This window comes from Zeugodacus cucurbitae, chromosome 2 (assembly GCF_028554725.1).
Source record: "Zeugodacus cucurbitae isolate PBARC_wt_2022May chromosome 2, idZeuCucr1.2, whole genome shotgun sequence".
NCBI lineage: Eukaryota > Metazoa > Arthropoda > Insecta > Diptera > Tephritidae > Zeugodacus > Zeugodacus cucurbitae.
In genome coordinates this window covers 82663683-82685296 of record NC_071667.1, presented here as the reverse complement: position 1 = coordinate 82685296, position 21614 = coordinate 82663683, and the positions used below count along the sequence as shown (strand labels likewise).

At 32.3% G+C, this 21614-nt stretch overlaps 5 protein-coding genes across 5 annotated transcripts; 2 read left to right on the top strand and 3 right to left on the bottom strand.

Annotated features, from left to right (window-relative positions):
* Nucleotides 1–149: 149 nt before the first annotated feature.
* LOC105219664 (NFX1-type zinc finger-containing protein 1) lies at nt 150–4183 on the bottom strand. Its single transcript, XM_011195957.3, has 8 exons — nt 3950–4183; nt 3294–3877; nt 2770–3231; nt 2523–2690; nt 1774–2452; nt 1330–1691; nt 1075–1218; nt 150–1011 (listed from the first exon to the last, which is right to left on the bottom strand). The coding sequence occupies exons 1-8, from the start codon at nt 4092–4094 to the stop codon at nt 709–711; spliced, it is 2847 nt and encodes a 948-aa protein (XP_011194259.1). The 5' UTR covers nt 4095–4183; the 3' UTR covers nt 150–708.
* Nucleotides 4184–4304: 121 nt separating this feature from the next.
* Nucleotides 4305–5934, top strand: LOC105219675 (GDP-fucose transporter 1). The gene is made up of 4 exons (XM_011195969.3): nt 4305–4641; nt 4703–4907; nt 4974–5492; nt 5557–5934. The coding sequence occupies exons 1-4, from the start codon at nt 4565–4567 to the stop codon at nt 5764–5766; spliced, it is 1011 nt and encodes a 336-aa protein (XP_011194271.1). The 5' UTR covers nt 4305–4564; the 3' UTR covers nt 5767–5934.
* A 185-nt stretch (nt 5935–6119) lies between these two features.
* LOC105219679 (39S ribosomal protein L1, mitochondrial) lies at nt 6120–7517 on the bottom strand. The gene is made up of 3 exons (XM_011195980.3): nt 7214–7517; nt 6842–7151; nt 6120–6780 (listed from the first exon to the last, which is right to left on the bottom strand). Exons 1-3 carry the CDS (start codon nt 7402–7404, stop codon nt 6205–6207), a joined length of 1077 nt encoding a protein of 358 aa, XP_011194282.1. The 5' UTR covers nt 7405–7517; the 3' UTR covers nt 6120–6204.
* A 420-nt stretch (nt 7518–7937) lies between these two features.
* LOC105219688 (phosphoserine phosphatase) lies at nt 7938–12504 on the top strand. The gene is made up of 2 exons (XM_011195990.3): nt 7938–10617; nt 10729–12504. The coding sequence occupies exon 1, from the start codon at nt 8368–8370 to the stop codon at nt 9235–9237; it is 870 nt and encodes a 289-aa protein (XP_011194292.1). The 5' UTR covers nt 7938–8367; the 3' UTR covers nt 9238–10617; nt 10729–12504.
* LOC105219698 (transcription initiation factor IIA subunit 2) lies at nt 12163–12984 on the bottom strand. The gene is made up of 2 exons (XM_011195999.3): nt 12798–12984; nt 12163–12711 (listed from the first exon to the last, which is right to left on the bottom strand). The coding sequence occupies exons 1-2, from the start codon at nt 12867–12869 to the stop codon at nt 12457–12459; spliced, it is 327 nt and encodes a 108-aa protein (XP_011194301.1). The 5' UTR covers nt 12870–12984; the 3' UTR covers nt 12163–12456.
* Between the last annotated feature and the right edge of the window lie 8630 nt (nt 12985–21614).

Below are 21614 nucleotides of genomic sequence, written 5' to 3'. Positions count from 1 at the left end.
AACAGCCACATTAAATAAATAAATACAGTTTGTGCAATAAGGAATAAGGAATAAGCTTTTGTCTATTAATCGTCAATCAGCTTAAATTAATTGTCTTAAATCGTTTAAAAAATTCGCATTCGCACTCAGACAAGAAGCTTTAATTATGAAAAAAATTCATTATAAAACTATAGAAAGTTAATTGAATGAAAAAAACACAAATATGCTTTATCTGTAACATGCTGTAATACTAATTATGTTTGACTCCTTATTGCACACACTGTTGAAATATATATTTTAGACATTATTAGCTACCACAAACATACATACGTACATATATAGTGCAGTTTTTCTTTAAATTCAAGGCATAAACATATATAAATTATAATTGCGAGAACATTATCTAACCGTATCAATTACTTAATACATACATAAAAGCAAAGCAACGGAACACAAAGGGAAAGCCAATATGAATTCAGTAAAATTTTATCATTGTAGTGTAGCTTAAAAGTGGTTATAGAAGAAGAAGCATAAATAAATGATAACAAGAAAATTAAATAATAAAAAAAGAACTTTCATAAATAAAAATAAAATAAATAAAGTCTCAAGTCAAAATATCAAATAGCTGCCTTTTATTTTATAGCTATTGAATACACGTGAAAGAAATACATAAGTTCCACATGCAATTCAAGTAACGGTTTTTAACTTAACAGTTTAACTCAACGGTTTTTATTGCTGTTCTTCACACATTATGGGAAATGTTTTGCCAATAGCCTCTTGTGCCTTTAATTTCTGTTCGATGGCCCTCCAAGTCTCGCTGCACTTAGCTAATAACGGTAAATTTCCAATGATATAGAGGCCATGTTTAGCACGCGACAACGCTACACAAATACGATTCTTCTCTTTGAGAAATCCAATCTGTCCTTTGGTATTGCTGCGTACTAATGACAAAAGTACGATGTTCGCCTCCAGACCCTGATAGCTATCCACAGTCGAAATATTCAACTTAATATTACCGAAATAGTTATTTGCCTGTAATACAAGTTTGTTTACATCTTTATTTTTGTAAGCTTTGTAAGTTAAAATTATGCTCACCTTGTATTTGAGGCGTTCCACTTGCTTGGCATAAGGACTCAATATAACAATATCATTTGCGGTATAAGCAGCATTTTCTATTAAAAATTTTGCCAATTCTAAAATTGTCTCTATCTCATACATGTTATATATGGAGCATTCATCCTGAAAGTAAAGATATTTCAATATTACTATATTTATACTATAATTATATACATTTGAATTAGCAAACTCAATGAGAATGTATAATTCATATTTTAGTATACATATACATACCTCTGAGAAGAATTCAGTCTCATTGTGTGTACAAAAATATAAATCTTTAAGCATGTTTCGAACTTTTGGATAACTTTTTACCGTTTCATCGTTCATTAGCTCAGTGTAGATGGTGGGATGAATTAGATCTGCAATACAGGGGCGCATACGATACTGCACGTTAAGCGTGTATCCTTTCAAATTGTTAAGAAATAGGCGTTCGAATAACGAAATATTTAATTGACAAGTGCGGCTATGCCGATAGTTTGTTGTGTAAGGCTTCAGCTGCATATGATCACCAATCATGATGACATGTTCGGTGTAGGGCGTTAGGCAAGCAAGTACGTGTGATTCCAAAAGTTCCGCTGCTTCCTCGAAAATCACTGCGAATATTTTAGTACGAATAACAAACACTATTAGTTAGCAAACTATTTCACAAATTCAGTAAATAACAACCACCATTACCGATTTTGCTTTGCAGCAAACGAAAGAGGAAATTGGTTCTAGCAGCATAAGTTGAAGTCATTGCTATGATATCTGCTTTTCGTGCTGCATAGAATTGAAACATAATGCGTATTGTTTTTAATTTCTCAGTTACATCGCTCACAGCGCGCTGCGCTGCCAACAAATTCTGATAGGACTCCTCGCTGCCATCGAAATTTGTCTGCATTTGTTGTACAATTTGGAATTTCGCTTTAAATTCCTCGTTTACAGCATAGTAGAGGCGTTTGAGACGTGGATTTACCGTTTCTTTTTGAGTCGAATCGAATTGAACATTAAATTTTGAAATTTCAGGCAGACGTGTTTGGCTACCGAATCTTAAAATGTTGCTCGTGTAGGAAGAAAGTTTCAACAAAAACTTGTCTAACGAATCGTTTGTGTAAGTTATTAGCACAATGGGTGTTTTAGCATTCGCAATAAGCGTACGCACCAAATGTACAGATAGATGGGTTTTACCAGTGCCTGGTGGACCTTGTATTAGACAAAATTCGTGTGTTAACGCTTCACAATATGCATTCCACTGTGATTCATTTAGTGGAAGATTTTTCGGCTTGTTTGGATTTGTTTCGTTCACTTTAAATGTTTCTCCATCATATGAATATGATTTATTCGCCTGTAGGTATCGTGGGGGCGACACATTACACTGCAAACGCAAAATACATAATGTATAGGAATGGTTTCCAATCATGTATCCGTTAATAAAGCAACATTACCTCGCCATCCATAATATATTGCTTCATAGGCAGCTTATCCTCTCCATAGGTGTTCAAATAATTATACACGTTGTGATAGGGTTCAAAGAAGGCTGGTGTTTCAAACATCAACAAAGGGCGATCGTAAACAGTTCCAATATTATATTGCCGCACAATTTCAATACCTATCTGTATTAACGAAAAATATATTGGAAAATATATTAGGTTTGAACTTACTTAACCCATTACAGATTTCAGTTTTACTTACGTATCCTAAACTGAGTAGTTCTCCATCAGTGTAAGTAACTGTTGCCAGGATAAGATTTTCAAAACTCGTATTTGTTGTTAGTAATAATAAGGCGCCAGTTTTAAATGTTGAAAGTTTTGTTTTTATTTTACGCAACAAGTTCACGTCATCATGCTTCACTGGACGCTGTTTGCCTAACACATCAACGAAAAGCAATTCATGGCGTTTTGCATTGATAAAATCTGTATTAAGAACTATGTAAACGTCTTCAAATATCTCTGGCCCATGTGGCACTGCACCGCATTCTTTTAATTTGCTAACATAGTCACGCAACGGAATCATAAAATCTTCACGAAGAATATGCTTTTGTTTGGCTATATACTCTGACACTTTCAATTTTTCGGAAATTTTTAAAGGATTGATGATGTCATTGCAGTCCTCGCCGTTGTTTCCTTCTAAGAATTCATTAATTGTGGGATATATCTGAAAGTTTTTATTTACTTATTATATAATATGAATAGTAAATTGTGTAGTAATTAAATTACCGTAGTGTTTTCATTTTGCTGATTACACTTTTCATTTAAAACTCTATCTAACTCAAATTTCAGCTGCTGACACATTTGTCGTTGAACCATGTCCGCATTATCGCTATCTTCTATTAGTTTCTTTATATGCTGAATTACTTGTGAAGCCTTGGTTGTTATTAGTTGAGTTTTATGCAAACGAATAATTAGTGTTCTTATTGCGTTTAGGATCTCGTCTGCCTCTTCGATATTTTTCCATAACGCTTTAAATTTTTTTCGCAACAGTTTAGTACTTAAAACACGTAATTGTTCTAAGAATATTTCATTGTTCACAAAGTATTGTAAAAGCTCGCTTTGAAATCCAGGAAGCTCCAGTTCACACACTTTAAACCAAATACGCAAGTATAATATAACCCGTTCCAATCCGTCACTAGACGAAATTTGATCAACGAAGAAATCGGTTTCGTTTGTTTTAATGAAGAGGAAAGTGTCCAAAGGTTCCATATTAATTGCTTTGCGCATCTCTGTTGTATTCATCTTTTTTATATTAGCACCTTTCACAAGGTCCGAAGCAGCTTCCAGACGTTTTTGCTGAAGGTATTCATCTGTAATTTCATTTTATAATGCCGGTAATAATATATGTATGTACGTATATAGATTTCACTGCATTCTCATACCTGTTTCTGACGGGCCATGAATATATTCTATATTAGCTTCCGTAGCTTTCGCAGAATCGTTGTTTACCTTGCATTGCAAGCTCTGCAATATGTCTTCTTCATCTTTATTGAACCAATCTTGGTCATCGGACTCTATTTCAGACATATCTTCACGTACAAAATTTTTGTTTACGTTTAAATAGAAACAACAATTTATGCACTTTTGTTAGAGCTCCCATTCTGCTAATCGAATCTATAATAAAAAGTCGAATATCAGTAATAAAAGTCGATTAATATTGGCATACCTGTGAGAGAGATAAACCTGAGATACATTTAAAAAAATATATATATAGATTTAGTGGCTTTTTTAAATTAAAATTAAAATATTAAATAGTGTTTAGTGACTAAATTGCCTGATTATATTTCTCACCACAATAGAACCTCACTAACAAAGTAATAGATACATATATATATAGTTGTCAATTGAAGCAAAATAATATAAACAAAAATTCAAACCAAAGTGTATTGAACAGCTGTTCGCGACTTTATCAATTGCAGTAGCCTTCATTTAAAACAATGTGTTTTTTATCATAAATAAATTTTATATAGTGTAAGCACAACGCAAAAATCACCATCATGTATACAAGCATGTCGGAGCACAACCGATTGGTTAATAAATACCTTTTAGTATTTTTTGTAGTAGCACTATATTGGTAAGAAAATGTAATATAATTATCAAACATAGTGAATTTACGTTTATTAATTTGTTTACAGGACAGTATCAATATGTACAGTGTTTATGAATAAATTACTACTAAGCAGTGATACTGTAAATTTGGACGCGCCCTTATTTGTTTGTTGGTTCCAATGTGTTGTCACCGCTTGTTTATGTGCGCTTCTGAGTGCTCTTGGCCGGCGTTATCCAAATATCATTACCTTCCCAGAAGGTAATCCATTTGATGTGGATATATTTCGCAAGGTTGTATAGAAATTTTTTGTTAATCGAGTAATGCGTATTTTACTTGGAAAATATTTGTAATCCTAGATCTTGCCGTTATCCATTTTATTTACCTTAATGGTCGCAACGAATAATTTGTGTCTTAAATATGTGGGAGTAGCTTTTTATTATGTTGGGCGATCTTTAACAACTGTATTTAATGTCGTACTAACATATATAGTGTTGCGACAGAAAACTAGCTTTAAGGCAACAATGTGCTGCGTATTTGTAGTTTTCGGTTTCCTATTGGGAGTTGACCAGGAAAGTTTAACAGAACAATTCTCTCTACGTGGCACAATCTATGGAGTAATGGGGTCATTTACACTGGCTTGGTATTCGATACAGACCAAGAAGGCATTAGTTCATGTTAATCAGGAAGTTCTTCTACTAAGCTACTACAACAATGTCTATTCCAGTATTTTTTTCTTACCATTAATCGTTATTAATGGTGAAACTAACGCAATATTTAACTATGAGCACATATTTGCTCCTTGGTTCATTAGTGCTATGGTACTGGGCGGCTTATGTGGTTTCGCAATTGGATTTGTTACAGTTTTGCAAATTAAGGTAATAACAAAATGCTATATAGAATTCTTTTAGTAATATATTTATCAATATGGTTTGAGTGCAGGTAACGTCACCTTTGACGCACAACATTTCTGGAACTGCAAAGGCCTGTGCTCAAACAGTTATAGCAACACAATGGTACAATGATGCAAAGTCAACATTATGGTGGGCGTCAAATGTTATTGTTTTGCTAGCTAGTGCCGCTTACACACGTGTAAAACAATTGGAAATGCAACGTCAACATGAACGCAATAGTGCAACACAAAAGGCTTAAGGCAAACGATTTTCAGACAAATATTATAATTATTTAGTGTAAACATTACTACAACATAAGTTTGTATTGAAGATATTTGTCATTTTTATAATAAGTTATTATGTTCTTTGACCATTTCCTAAGCGATGCTGAAAGCCGCTTTAATAAACCAAAAATTAAGACTTAGAATTCTGTACAATTTATCAAGCAATTTACGGGAGAATATTGAAAAACAGTATTTGTCGTGGTTGTGGTTATATAAGTAGAAAGCAATACCAAACTTTTAAGAATGCTTTAAACTTGACCGAATCAAACACCAACTTATATCTGACCAAATGCTTGCAACACGGAAGTTTTATCCAAACTAACTTTAATTTTAAATTATTAACATTTAATTTATCTTTATTTCTGATACTAAACAGTACATATTACTTGTCTATTATCATAATTGTATTGCCATTATTGTGCAGCAACAGCTTGCTGTTTTTCATTAGATTCCTCCTCTCGATCCTCGACTTCGTTCGATTTCGCCGAAGCTTTATTAGCTGTTTTAACATACAGCTCTGGTATATATTGATAAGCATCTATTTTAAGACGCTCACTACTCGGTGGGCTCTTGAGAAGTACACGTTTTACAAATCGTTCACCTTCACGTTTGGGACGTACTGAATCAACATCCTGCAATAAGGAACGTAAATTTTCTTCTAATTTTTGTGTATCCATGTCTAATGTTCCGATACTTGTTGTAATCAATCCAAAATCTTGTTGATGTTCATCCTTAGTGGCTGTATAGCTAATACCATTTGAAAAGCGTTCAATCATTTCTGCTAAATTTGTACCAAGCGTCTCGCTTCGTGGATTGGGAAACTTACGTTTCATCAATCCTCGCAAGGCCACCAACTCGGGCAATATATTTGGATGTGCAATTACAAATTGATAATCGGTCAGCAATAGCTCTCCGTTAGTTATGTCCTTTATCAACTCAATACCACCGACAAGTGTCGCACCTGCTTCCCGCGCTTCACTGATTTCATCCTTTAATGTTAAAAAAGAATATGATGTAATTTCTATTAGAAAATTTTTGATTTTAACATACATTTCCTTTGGTAAACACGAGGATTTTACGCTCCTCGCCGTGCTCAAATTTATGTGGTATCATAGCCATGCGCTGAAAGTTGTCGACGAAACGGTTTTTCTTCTCCGCTCGCATATCTAATTCAATGTCTACATTGAGTGGAGCATTTGGAACATTGTACATAGAAGGATGATGCGTTTCACGGTGACACTGTATGGCTTCAGCAACCGTGTATACCGGCCAACGATAGTACTTCAGAACATAAACATTGTCTTGCGGCAATTGCTTCCACGAATCGTCAAAGTGTAGATTTTCACGTTGCAGGTTTATTCTAAAAGACAGAAATAATTTAATATTTATTGCATTGTTCCACTTTAATGTGCATATTATTACTTCTTATCCCTTTGGTTATGTGGTATGAACCCCACTTTCTTCACTTCCACCTTTACTTTCTTTTTTCGTGCCTTCTCTCTGGTGCCTTTACGTGCAGCTTCACATAATGGTGTTATATGAAGTCTCCTTAATGCCTCAACATTTTGTTGTCGAACCAACACCGTTCTCATTGAAGAAACAAAAGAAATCATTTTATTTTATAATAAAGTTATTTTGTAACAATTTTAAGGCTAACAGTGGTTTAATAACAGAGGTGGAAGAGAATAAAATGTGTTCGTCGCACAGGGTGATTTAATAATGTTATGGATAAAAACACATCAAAGCTGATAGCAAATCACACCATCTGTTCGCCAGTGTTGCCTTAATTTCTGAAAAAGAGCTCGACAGAAGGGAATTTGTCTGGTTTTAACTAATTGATAACATGATATACATTACACCTGTTACTTTTTTATATATTGATGTCGTTCCCCTGAACAAAAATAAATAAAAGTAAATAATAATTTAATGATATATATAAGCTTTTACAGTAAATTGGCAATAAAAATAAAAGCAAAGAAACCTTAAATTCTATCAAGCTTTCTTAAAAAAAATTCATTCATTCAATATATTTTAATTATTTTAGAATAAATATTGAAATTGAGGTACAAATATAGAAAAACGCATCACTGTCTCTCAGCTGTTGCAATTAGTGACGATAAGTATTGGAATTTTCCATTGGAACACATTGTGGAATATTTAAATTTGAGAAATTTGCACATTGCTTTCATTTAAGAACTGAACAAAGAGCTAATATTTTTACTTGATCGCGTGTTTTCCTGCAATCAACATATCTCTTCAAATTGCTATTTGTGTGGTTCATTAGTTAAATTATATATTGTATGCAGGAAACCAGCAACTTAAAAGTTATTTGTTGAGCAAAATAGCTTTGAGATACAAAAGGAGAATTAACCAATTGTGGCGTGATTAAAATTCTTGAAGTAAAAAACAAATCGTGAACTAACACACAATATCATCACTTGATGCATTAAAACGCATTGAAGAAAACAAGTGCATCGTCAACAAGCTACGTAAACAAGATAAGTGCAGCACCAGCAGCTTTAAGTTACTGTTTTTTTTATTTCTGATTGACGTAACTGGCGTAATTTGCGTAAACAATGAATCGTATGACTATGGGTTCAGTGCGTGTGGCAAGAAGCGGGAATCTCTTGAATGATACATTTTCAGCAGCCCTCCAGTCCACTGCTGCTACATCAAATTCAGACTTTACATACACTGATGACACTCAATTAAATTCAACTGGAAAAACATCGCTGATAAGTAGAACTTTGGTGTCAGCTCCGAACCGTGAAGCTTTGAAATCAAGTAAAAATCCGGAGGAAGCCTCTGAAATAGTGAACAAGTCTGATGTAATATGTTTCGATGTTGACTCAACTTTAATCTGTGAAGAAGGCATTGATGAACTGGCAGATTTCTGTGGTAAGGGATCGGAAGTAGCGCGTGTCACAAAAGAAGCCATGGGAGGAGCAATGACCTTTCAAGATGCCTTGAATATTAGATTAAATATTATTCGACCAAGCCAAAAACAGATCATTGAGTTTCTTCAACAACGTCCTTGTACATTAACTAAAAACGTTAGAGCTTTTATTGAAAAATTAAAGTCAGAAAAGAAGGAAATTTATCTAATTTCTGGAGGTTTTCATTGTCTGATCGATCCCATTGCCGATGAATTGGGAATACCGCGCAGTCATATCATTGCAAATAAATTACTTTTTTATTTTAATGGTGATTATGCAAGCTTCGATACTACACAACCCACTTCAAAAAGTGGTGGCAAAGCAGAAGCTGTTTCGATTATTAAACGCTGTCATCCCAACGCTAACATTACAATGATTGGAGATGGTGCAACTGATTTGGAGGCATCTCCTCCTGCTAACAATGTTATTGGTTTCGGTGGCAATGTTCTACGTACTGAAGTCCATCAGCGAGCACAGTATTACATTATGGATTTTGCCCAACTGATGTGATAAACTTTGAAGGGAAACAAATTACATACATATTATTGCGTTATTTTACAAGATTGTATTTTCTGAATTTATAATTTACTTTTAGTTTTTAAGTAGTAGCATCTTTAAAATTAATTATGATTTATACATGAATTTCGAACATTTTAGTGAAATTATAGAAATACAAGCATGCCGAAATGTACCTTGTAGTAAAATTTAATAAATACAAAATATTTTTTGTTAAGGAGTTATGAATTATGCTGGTTATAAAACTGTATAATAACAATAATAACATTAGGACTGATAAATTGAAGTTATATAAATGTAAATAAATATTGATTGTACAAATAGTTATATATAATTATCATAGTGGTTATTAAAATTAAATTTATATACATACATACATGAATAAAATAAATGGACGAAGGTTAAATAAAATCAAAACAAGAGTGTATTATTCAATAGCTAAATTGCTTTTGAAAATTAAAAATTCGTGTATAGGGGCCTACTATAAACTTTAATACTGTATCGGGGCCTAGAGTAAAAGTGTTGTAGTATTACACTATAATTATGAAGACTAAACTGTCTTTGGCCTAATGCTAATTTTCATATTGCATCAAAAGTTCTAGAATTGACTTTCTAATATAGTGAGTTATTCATAAAAAAATTTATTAATACTTCATTATATTAAAAATGGGATTCGAACATGTGAACTTCTGAAAAACGAGATTGAACATACAACAACTGCGTACAACACTCACATGGTAACACATTGAGTGCAATAATCTGATATCGCTGAGGCTGTGTATTTCATCAATATTTGTTTATAAATGGAACTGGAAAAATGGGGGATTTAATTAGATGGCAGTCGTAATATTAGATTGTTGTCGCTAAGTGATGTTTAGCATTTGTATTGTTTTGACTGGGCAATGTTATCTGTTGAAAGAAAGCAAAAACACACATTGTCATTACAAAACATAGAAGAAAAAACGTGTTGTTCGTTTTAAATACATAAAAACATGTATATTTAATGAAGAGTCTAAATAATTTGTATACAATCATATATATTTATGTACATACATACATACATACACATAATTAAATATTGTCTGGTTTGAACTGGAAGTCTATTGATCGTCTATTCTTTGTTTTATATATATTGAAGTCGTAAGGTCTTACCGGAATGGCGAACCGGTTTCAGTCGGTTTGCAAATCTAAAAGCGCGGCTTTCTAAAGTGAATCTGGAGCATGCTTATTACTGATAACACTTCAGCGCATGGAATAATATGAACGATCGCGTAATCATTAGACAGTTTCGCGGTAGTCGAATACATATATCTTTTATATAAAATATATGTATCTATGTTTTAGTGAAAGGAAAATTTTTCCAGTTTTTTTAGGGTAAATTTCTTTGAAAGAATTAACCACAGCAACAATATAATATAATATAATAATATTATATAAAATTCGGTATAATAATATTTAAAATGAATATAACAACATAATTTGCAGTCATTTGGATGATTTGTATAAATAAAATCATTCGATGTAGAAAAACAATGAGTCACGAAATCATGATGAAGTACAAGGTTATCTGGTTTGATATTGAGGACAATAATTTGGAATGTAAACAATAACTAAACGAGATCAACAACACAGCAACCTCAAATCTCCGATACAATGAATAAAAATTTTAAAATATAGGAAGAAACATAAAAATATGTGAAGTCCGTAAGTTCTCATGTTTCATTATGAAAAAGGTAATTTGTTCAACAAAAATATTCATATTAAATCCTTTAATTTTAGAAATAATTATGAAGTGAGTACACATTTTTTTAGAAAGTAATATATGCTCCTTTTATATTTATAATTTTAGGTTTGAATTTATTATTTATATAATATTATGCATAATTGTTGTTTCAGAAGTTATATTTATATATAACTGTAGTAAACAAATAACAATCCACTATGTAAATTTTCAAACATACATACATTTGACTTAGTAATAAAATTGATAACAAAAAATCACGAAATGAGACACGACTAAGCTATAAAATTTAGAATCGAAAGGTTATCAGTTATTTAAACTAGACACAACTATGAAATTCACTAATTAAATAGGACTTCTTTTTTAGTTAAGATATTGAATTGTCATCGTTTTAATGCAACCAGATAAAATAAAAGAAAATCGTTGTAACAAATTAATGGTGTTCTAGCAATCTTGGTTTAAACTGATTTACTGAAATTACATTCATTAAAGCAATTAAAATGTTTAATTAATAATTTATTTAATTTTTTAATTTATTTATAAGTACTGTACATAAATAATGAGTTTAGCAGAGTTTAAGAAAAAAAAGGATTGCATTTACTGCTGAATTTCGTTGAATGTGTGTGAGTAAAGGCAATTCCTCGCAGAAAGTATACTTTTTGATAATAGTTCGTTGTAGTAGAAGGTAATGGGCCTGAGCATTGAATTCGTTTCGATCGAAAAATAGTTCGATACGATCGACAAATTTTACCTCGAAATCATTGAAACCGTATCAAAATTATTCAATTGTATATTTAATACGCAGCGGAGTGGTGGGTTAGAATTTTGCGATTGAGCCAAACTTTAGAATGTTGAATGGTGTACTTCGTTTCCGTACAATATCGAAAGTATATCTGATCGTAATATTACAGACTCCAGCGCCGTTTCATTGAATGTTTTCTATTACAACAATAACCTTAAACCATGGTATAGGTTGTTTAGGTATACAATGCTTAAAACTCAATAGACCCTCAGTGGTCTATATATATTTGTGCTAAATGTGTAAACGAACATCTGACCTTAACGAACAAGTGTAAATAAGTGTCGTCACACTTTTTGTATTTGTAAGAATTGTTTGGTTACACATTCGTACACGCTATTTGCATATTGGAGGAGCACTACAATAAGAAACTTAAATGTTTTATCATTTGCATTTATCGGTTTAATTGATTAGTTATTAGTATTAAATAGTATACAAAATATTTTTAGATAATTGTCATAAGATAATTCTCGTTGTATTCTCATATTTTGTTTTTTTTTTTTATAAATTACATTACTAATTTACTTAAATATTTGTATCTTTGAACCATTTTGTTCAAATACACCGTTTTCCGCCGTTCCGTTCACTATAACCTAGTCAGCATAAATGTTCATTTGTATAGTAATAGTTTTGCCGAGAACCGATCGTTTGTCATACTGTTGATATTAAAACATTATGCATTGAATTCTCCACTCTTTCCATCGCAGGCAACAATTTTCACTTTATCTACTTTAGCGAATTCGTGCACTTCGCGGAACTCCACTTCATTTAACATGAGCGTCCACACATTATCGCAGAATCGATACGTATTCAGTTTGTTCGCCTTGAAGGTAACTCTAGCTTTTACCCGTTGATTTAGAGCCAAGTTGATGGATTTGTCAAATTGCAGGAGTACCTTGAATGCCAATGTCGGTGTAATGTGTCCATACTGAAATAAACGGTTTATAATAAATACAGTTTTTACAAAGCCAAACTATGAGTATTTATGAACAATTTCTTTTTAAAATTACCTACCTGTATTAGTTCATCGAGACTCTCTTGTAAAGTATTTCCAAGTGTAGTGTTTCTGTATAGTTGATACGACATGATTAACGTTGTCCGTAAATATAAATGACTAAATTTTGTGTATGAATTTTTGCCACAATTTAAACTGAGTTACTTTTTCAGTATGATAAAGTTTTGATATTAAGCAAAAGAAAAGGCATAAAACAGAATGCAGAGAACGTATAATATAGAGAAGGTCCAATTGCGGACCAGCGTGTGAATTGTCAAAATCTAACAAAACACGATGAGCGTGTTTCACCTCAGCCAGCTCGGAAGGAGAAATTTTAACAGCGTCACGTTAACATTGCTGAGCATTAAATGAAAAATATGCTCAGAGATTTACATTTCTATTATATCGGAATGTTAGCAGAGAACGTATAATATAGAGAAGGTCCAATTGCGGACCAGCGTGTGAATTGTCAAAATCTAACAAAACACGATGAGCGTGTTTCACCTCAGCCAGCTCGGAAGGAGAAATTTTAACAGCGTCACGTTAACATTGCTGAGCATTAAATGAAAAATATGCTCAGAGATTTACATTTCTATTATATCGGAATGTTAGCCCGTTTGCCAATATATTGATACATTTATATGCAATCATATGTGCTAATATGATATTTATTTATGACTGCATGTAAAATTTATTCAATTCAAATAAATTATGCGATTTCAGAGGCATATTTGTCGGCATGTTTAAACGGACCTACATATGAATGTATTGTTTTAAAATAATATACCTACTTTCATAAAAAATGTTTTTATTTTTATATTAAATGCATTTCTTACAATACTAAAATTAACTACATATTTCATTATATGAGACTTGTATATACATACATGTGTATACCTAGATATATACAAAAGCGCTTACGTACATACATACATATGTAGATGCATATGTATGGACATCTTCCAAAATTCGTATTGTCTCGTTATCACTTATCAGTGAAGGTCATATGCACACATTGTTACATATGCATATACATAAATATGTTTGTATGTCATTGACGAACAAGTAATGCATACACAAACTTACATTCGCATATGCGTACACGTAAGTTTGTCACCATCACAAAAAATCAAAAGTATTTTCTACAAAAACAACAAGCGCCTCAAACGCATAAGCAGCATCACAAGTCAATATGGCAGCCAATCAACGAAGCCAAATTTTGTAGTACATACAACAAAACCATTTTCATTCATGAACGCAAGCGCACATTCACTTGGCAAAGTTGCTTCATTCATAAAAGCAACGCCATACACACCTTCCTGCGCATGCCATGTCTACAAACGGCTTTTCGCGACGATGACAAAAATCATAAATTGAAGATTTTTCTAATGTTCCCTCCAGAAGGAAAATTTACAACATCGCAAAAACCTAGGTACAAAAATGGCAACATAGCCTTTTAAAATATTTTTCAGCAAAAATTCTGATTTGAGGCTCGCAAAAATTTATGTCGATATGTTTGCATGCTCATACATATTCATACATATTTACGACAAGCCGATTTTCTACCAACAACGCAATGTTGCGTCGTTTTGACGTCGCGCAGGCGGCCATCAAACCTTCGACACATCGAGCTTTACAGAGGCGTTTCAAGTGATCCCTCCCTAATTATAAATGCGCTAATTATGTATTGTATAGTATTGACCTACAATTAGCAAATACAAATAATTAAATGTATTTAAATATTCTACCAATGTATTATGCCATATTTCAATGTACTACGACTGATTTCTGTAAGAATCAAGACATAAAAATTCAAACGATAACATGAGTTGGGGACCTGGACCCCTTCCCTTCGAACGTGCGACACTGCTTTGACTTGAGAACAAAAAATCACAATTTGCGGCCATTCGTTGTCTGTGGCAACGAAGATTTTACAACAAACCATGAGGCTCATATTTACGCACATATGCATGTAAACAAATTTACAAACATTATGCGTATGGTTCTTTCGATTTTGTTTACATGCACACATAATTACAAATTATGCGCCAACTTTTATTCTTTTGGTATATTATCGAAACTTTTAATAACCAAAGAAAATAAATATTCATATGTATGCAGTATATAATTATATTATATTTTAACATATGTATATAAAATAATTATTTCATTATATACTTCAAAGCATTTTATGGAATAAATCATAAAGTTTTGCATATATACGTATGTATTTTGATATTAAATGTAAATGAAATTATATAGCGAGTCGTTTGCGCACTGTATATAAGCGAATCTGTAAGCGTACAGTTATTAACATTCAAATTAACACAATTTTTCTCATTTAACACTGAAACCGCTCAATTCTGCTATTTTCGAGTGCGCTGATGTTAAACCTGTGGTGAAACACGCTAATAATTTTCTGTGGTGAAACACGCTCATCTTGGCGAGTACCCCTGCGAAAAGAGGACCACTTTGACAATCGGCACACCATGAACCTTCTCTATATTTAACGTTCTCTGCAGCTGCATTCAGCACAAACTAAGCACGCCATCTGTAGTGAAAATGACATAGTTGCCAACATTTTAAAATTTCGCAAAACGTTTTGGTTTATTTAAGAATTTATTTAAATTTTATTTGAAATTGAAACCTCTCATATATTTAAAAATATAAATCCTATCGTGGTTAAAAATAATCAATAAATTTTAAATACATATATGTGTATTTTAATATTTAATGCTGCATATGTTTCTAAAGCACAATTTTTTTTATATGTAAGATATACATATATCTGTATATATGATTTTAAATAAATTGGCTTCAATGTAAAATTTCTTTTAAAACAAATACAATAATAAAAGAAAGTTGTCTAGCCAAAATAATATTATTCGTTCTTATATCCTTTATTAAACAATAAAACAAATAAAATTATATTTATATTGTGTTTTCCAACATTACTCTAAGTATAAGTATTATATAGATGGAACACGTTATGGTAAATAAATAAATAGGTAATTAATGTCAACGATTCCAAGAACCACATTTCGTCTATTAACAAGCCGTAAGCTCAGCAATCAGTATAAACCCTCATTAATTTCAACTTAGTAGAGCAATCCATCACAATTGTTTTAAAATTTTTTGAATCAAATTTGTTAAATTTTCTAGAAGCAGAGGTATTAATTACAAAATTAACACTGCTTATGGAATTTTTGCTACTCGTGATTGCCAAATGAATTGAATATGCATATATTTGCCATTTAACTAAAGTATTATTAAGTACTACCGTTGACGATTACACATTTTAAAGTGTCACAGTATTCATTATTGTTTATTAAAATGATTTCACCTCAATTTCATGCCTATACATATGTACATATATAAGTAGGTCTGCGAATTTGTATGTTTTTGAAGCAGCTGATGAGATGAAGAAGTTATGAAAACCGACTATAAACGAGAATAGGTGCTAATCAATATTTTGAGTCAGGGCTTTGTCCAATTCATTATCTTCATTATCGCTGTGACAAATATGCGTTATTACTTATACCTACGTACATATGTATGTACACAATATTGTATACAGTTGAGCGACACAACAATTACACTCGCCAAAGGCACAACCAAACATGTTTAGTGAATTTCAGTTGCTCAGATGTTCAGCTTAACATTTGTATTTATGTGATTGTGTAAATATGAATAAAATCATAACACTTTTCTATTTCTCACAAATTTTAGAATGAAATACTGTGGAGGAAAGAGTTAACGCTCTCCGGCGGAAAAAGTAATACAGGGTTGCATTACACATTAAAAATATCTGCCACTTTTCTCTAAGAAATAGATGAAATTGTTCACTTATCGATCCATTCCAAATAATACTAACTAATTTAAAACAAGTTCAATCGGAAATTTCTACTTAAATAGAAAGGAACATGTCAGCTGACTGAGCAGCTGCATAATCTATAAATTTTACAGAAACGCAAGTTGTTTTCAAATTATATACTAATAAATATCTTAAATTTTTTTTACATACTAAAAACTCAAATTATTGTGAAGATAACACCCACTAAAAGTGCTCGACTCAAATACTTACATACATACATTAGTATACATATGTATATGTTTAAATCCAATATGCATAATATCATGTGCATGCAAGCAAACAAACAGACATATACATATGTGTATTTGCTGTGACAATTTCGTAAATTTGTGCGTCTACCTTTCATATACATACGAAAATACATACAAACATATGCATTTGTATGTCCAACAAATTACTTGTGTGTGATAATTAAATTAGCGTATTTTTGATTCGAAACTCCGGTCGCAGCATCTGCAATGCCAATGTGTAGCATCAAACATCAATATGTATGCACGTGTAGCCAGTTAGACGTTGCTGCGACAGGCACCGAAATCACAACGAAACTTTTAACTTTCGGTGACATTTGTATCTTGCCCACGAACCTTCAATAATAACGGAGAGTCGGTTATACAAATAATGAGGAGAGGATTTTTAAAAACAAATAAGGGAGGCTTAGTTTCGGGTGTAACCGAACAATTTATATTCTCGCAATTTATTTTTGTAATTATATTAATATAACACACAATTCGACCCACATATTCGGAATACATATATTCCTAAACCGATTTTATTAAGTTTCACCATCGTGCTACATATATTATATCCAAGACTATACGCTCACATAATTTTGTGAAAATACCACAAATATTATCCTTATAAAGGTAAACCCCTACTGTTAGATATATGGGAGCTAGTGGAAGTTATGAAGATTTCATCTGAATTTCTGAGAGATTTACCAATATTTTTGGTAAAAAAAAATTATTTATTATCACTGAGTTCTTCACGTTTGACATGTGGCCCCTGGGAAAGTTATAGTTCAGTTTCGACAATTTTTAAAGGATATGAAATGGTATAACGTAAAGTGAGAGAATCAGATGTAATTCTGTTACATGGGAAGTAGGCATGGTTGTTAATCGACTTCGCCTATTTTATATCCGTACTACGTACATGACATGATTCATGATGTTAAGAAAATATTATATACCAAATATGGTTGAAATTAGTCGAGCAACTCTTGAGATTTTACTCTAAAGAGGGCGACTCCACGCTCATTTTTCCCATTTCTAATACCAATACAGTGATCCCCGCTTAAGTTCTCCCCGTTTAAGTGCCTTTCCCGCTTAAGTGACCATAAATTTACTTATAAAATTCCCCGCTTAAGTGACTTTCCCGCTTTAATGCCAGTAATATTTAAGCCACAAATACAAAATTGTTTGCAATTTTCTGCTTTTAAAAGCTTGGTAAGTACCTTGAGGCACTTAAGCGGGATTTATTTAAGTGTCTTTCCCGCTTAAGTGTTTCAAAAGTCTTGCATGTTAAGAAGTGGCACTTAAGCGGGAATTACTGTATTTATAAAGTTATTAGTAAACGACATTTTTTAGCCCCAAACAACTTACATATTCTTTTGTGGAATATGTGCTCACTAAACTCAGATGTTCAAAAAAAACACTGTGGTTCTTTGTGTTCGATTTTAGAGATTTGTTTTTTTTTTCATATGAGTTTACCATTGCTGTTGTTGAGTGCTGTTGATGTCGATCAAAGTCTTAAAAGCAGCGATGTAAATTTGACCTACTCTAGATTGCTGAAAAATGAGGATAGGAGGAGATTTCAACTCCCACGTACATATTTCTAGTTGTAAAATTATTAGCGCTCAATACACAACATCAAAGTGAGCAATGTTGAAGTAAACGTTGAAAAGATTAACGTCAAAATCAGAATTCTGTTATTATCATAAACAGAAACAATAATTTTTACAAATCAAAATAGATTTGTACAAATCAAAATAGATTTGTATAAATCATGATTCAAACCAATTGATAAGCGGCAGTATGGACTTCAAGCGAAATGCAGCTTAATGAAAGAAATTAAAATATTTGTTTTTTTTTTTTATTTTTAGAAACTGCTCCAACATGTGTTTCCTTCGATTTTCTCTTGTTATGTTGCGATACCAATTGTAGTAGAGATTTATAAATTTCGACTGTGTGTCATTAATTTGAAATATCACCTCACTTCACATAAAATATATTGCACAAATTAAAATATTTATTTTCGCTTTCTTATCGAGTCATATATTTCTGTTTATATGTATGTATGTATGTATGCCGGTATTTATAAACACAAGCAATAACAACGCCCATTGCTAATAAATAAAACACAATATCGAACTGATAGTGTACTTTAGACGGATTATATGCGCTGCAGCGCTAAGAAGCGATTATGAGTAACACAATCAACAAGTGGTCAGTTGAACTCATTGTTTTGTTTGCTTTAGTTTTGCAGAGGAATTGTCAACTTGCCATGCCCATTTTTTAGTAATTAAAAAAAATCCGTGGGCTAATTATTGTTGTAATTTTCAAAATTGTATGGAAAATGTTTACTTATTATTTATAATTTCTTCTCTTTTCCATATGAACTCTAAGCTAAAACTCAAAAGAAAGCATTCCCCCACGTGATCGTTCAACACATTTGGTCACTCTGTCAAAAATTATTTACTTTAGAAGAGGATAATACATCTTCTCATTGTACAGTTCTGGTTTCCTGAAACAAACAGAAGAACAAATTCTTATCTAATTATGTATATGGATCTCAGTATTCTCCTTTCTATTCATACTGTCCGATCTATTTCAGATATCTCTTCTGTTATCTTTTTCAGGGCATGTCTCATGTTTTGTCTTACAACACCACTTTTGGAGAAAAATATTGGAAAAATACTATTTAAGATCATTTTCTTCTGAACTAAATTAAGAAAATCGAATTACCTTACCGACTGTAAGGTTGTTGTGAATTCTTCAACATTTACACCAGCAGCAACAATTATAATCCCAACGCAGGTTTGATTTAGTCTTCTCCACAATCTTATCAATCATAGAGGGTAGGCAGCCTCTGCAGTCGATAAGGAATAAGCTGTCGATCGTTGGGCCTTGGCGTATACGTACTCTTCTGGTAGCAATGTCAATCCCCACCTCGTATATTATAAATCATTATTTGTGATATGAATTAAAATTACTATGAATTATAAAGATTCTTAAACATATTCACACACACACATAGATAATATAGATAAATCCAAATTATCTGAATATTTCCAAGAATTCGAAATTTTTGAAAATGCTTACGCTGAAAAAAATATGTAATATGTTTTTTCAATTCTTTATGAAAAAAAAAAAACCATTTCTTAACCATGATTTGCATTCTTTTAAGTTTGTAAAATCCACCGAAAAAAATATCTATTTATTTCTATTCCAAAATACATATTCTATAATCTAAACAAAGTAAAGTTCCACAGAGGTTTTGCTTATATATTTTGGGAACGTTATCAATGATATATATTTTTCTCATTAAATGCTATCAATGAAATGGAACATTTGTGTCACCAATTTTGAAGCGTCAATAAATAGAAATGTGCTCAAAACACCGCAACGCCAAATACGCTCTGCAAATAAATTGTTTGTACGCGTGATGCTTTTTTGTATGTATATATGTTCGAATAAATGATAAATAATGACTAATAAATAACAAATAATAGAGCACCTTTTGGATTTTAGTTGCTTTGCTTTGCTTATAAATGTACACTTGTACTCACTTTACCGATGCGATCGAATCGAAAATCAAACGAAAGCATAATCAGTTGGAAAGTATAAATAAAGTACGAGTATGTAGTCACTAAAATTTCTCTTAGTGAACTAAATCACTCACAACAAATCATAAACGCTCTCCAGATACTCTCTACTAACTAACTAACTACAAACAAATAATAAAAAAAACAACAAAGCTTTTGTTTGTATTTGTTTAAACGTCAGTGGCCGTAGCAACCCTGTAGGAAAAGCAAATGAAAAGCACACATTCATAACCTGACCTTAATAAAGCAATACTCGATGTATCCATACGGTAGGTGTGTTTATAGATGTTGAAAAGCATACAAATATGTTTATTACCACCAAGGTAACAGGGAGATACTCTAGAGCAATAACGTAAAAAAAATGAAATTTACACTAAAAAAAATAAAAAAAAAAAATGATTTTGAAATTTATATTAAATTTTTGATTTTACTTAATTTTCGTCTCCTAACTCAGTCACCACCCATCCCTCACCGATTCAACCAACTTGACCCACTGTTTAGTTAGAAGCTGCACAGACACAAAGTGCTCACCACCTTAAATGCCTCTCGCTTTTGTTTTAAATAAAAATAGAGTATTCGCAACAAAAATGCTAAACAGGCTTTGACAACCAGCCAGCCACACAACCGCAGTCACCAACACAACAACGAGCGGCTCGCAACGTGGCCATCATAACACAGACAGAAACATGGGGACGTTCTAATGAAAACACACACACACACACCAGTTGAAATAAGATCGAAATGATCTTTTGAGTTGCGAATAAAAAAAACTGCAAAAATTTTTTTGTTGCCACAAATGACAAAAAACCGTACGCACTCAGAGGCAAAAAGAAATGCCGCACCTGCAAAAGCAATGTTTTATGACTGTTTCTTGGTTGATACTCAAAATTTTGTCAATCATGCAAAATACATATATGCATGTATATATGTATGCGTTGGCAAATAAATAAGTGTCGTATGTCCACACAACCACATGAGCGCATATATCAAGGCGTATACATATGTATATACAATTTATCTATGTATGTAACTATGTTGGTGTGCTCGTATAATGCTCTCCACCATCACACCGGTACGTCCCCACCGCACCACGCACAACTTCGTAGGTGTTTCGTTGGGGCGCCAGCTGGAACAGCTGTAGGT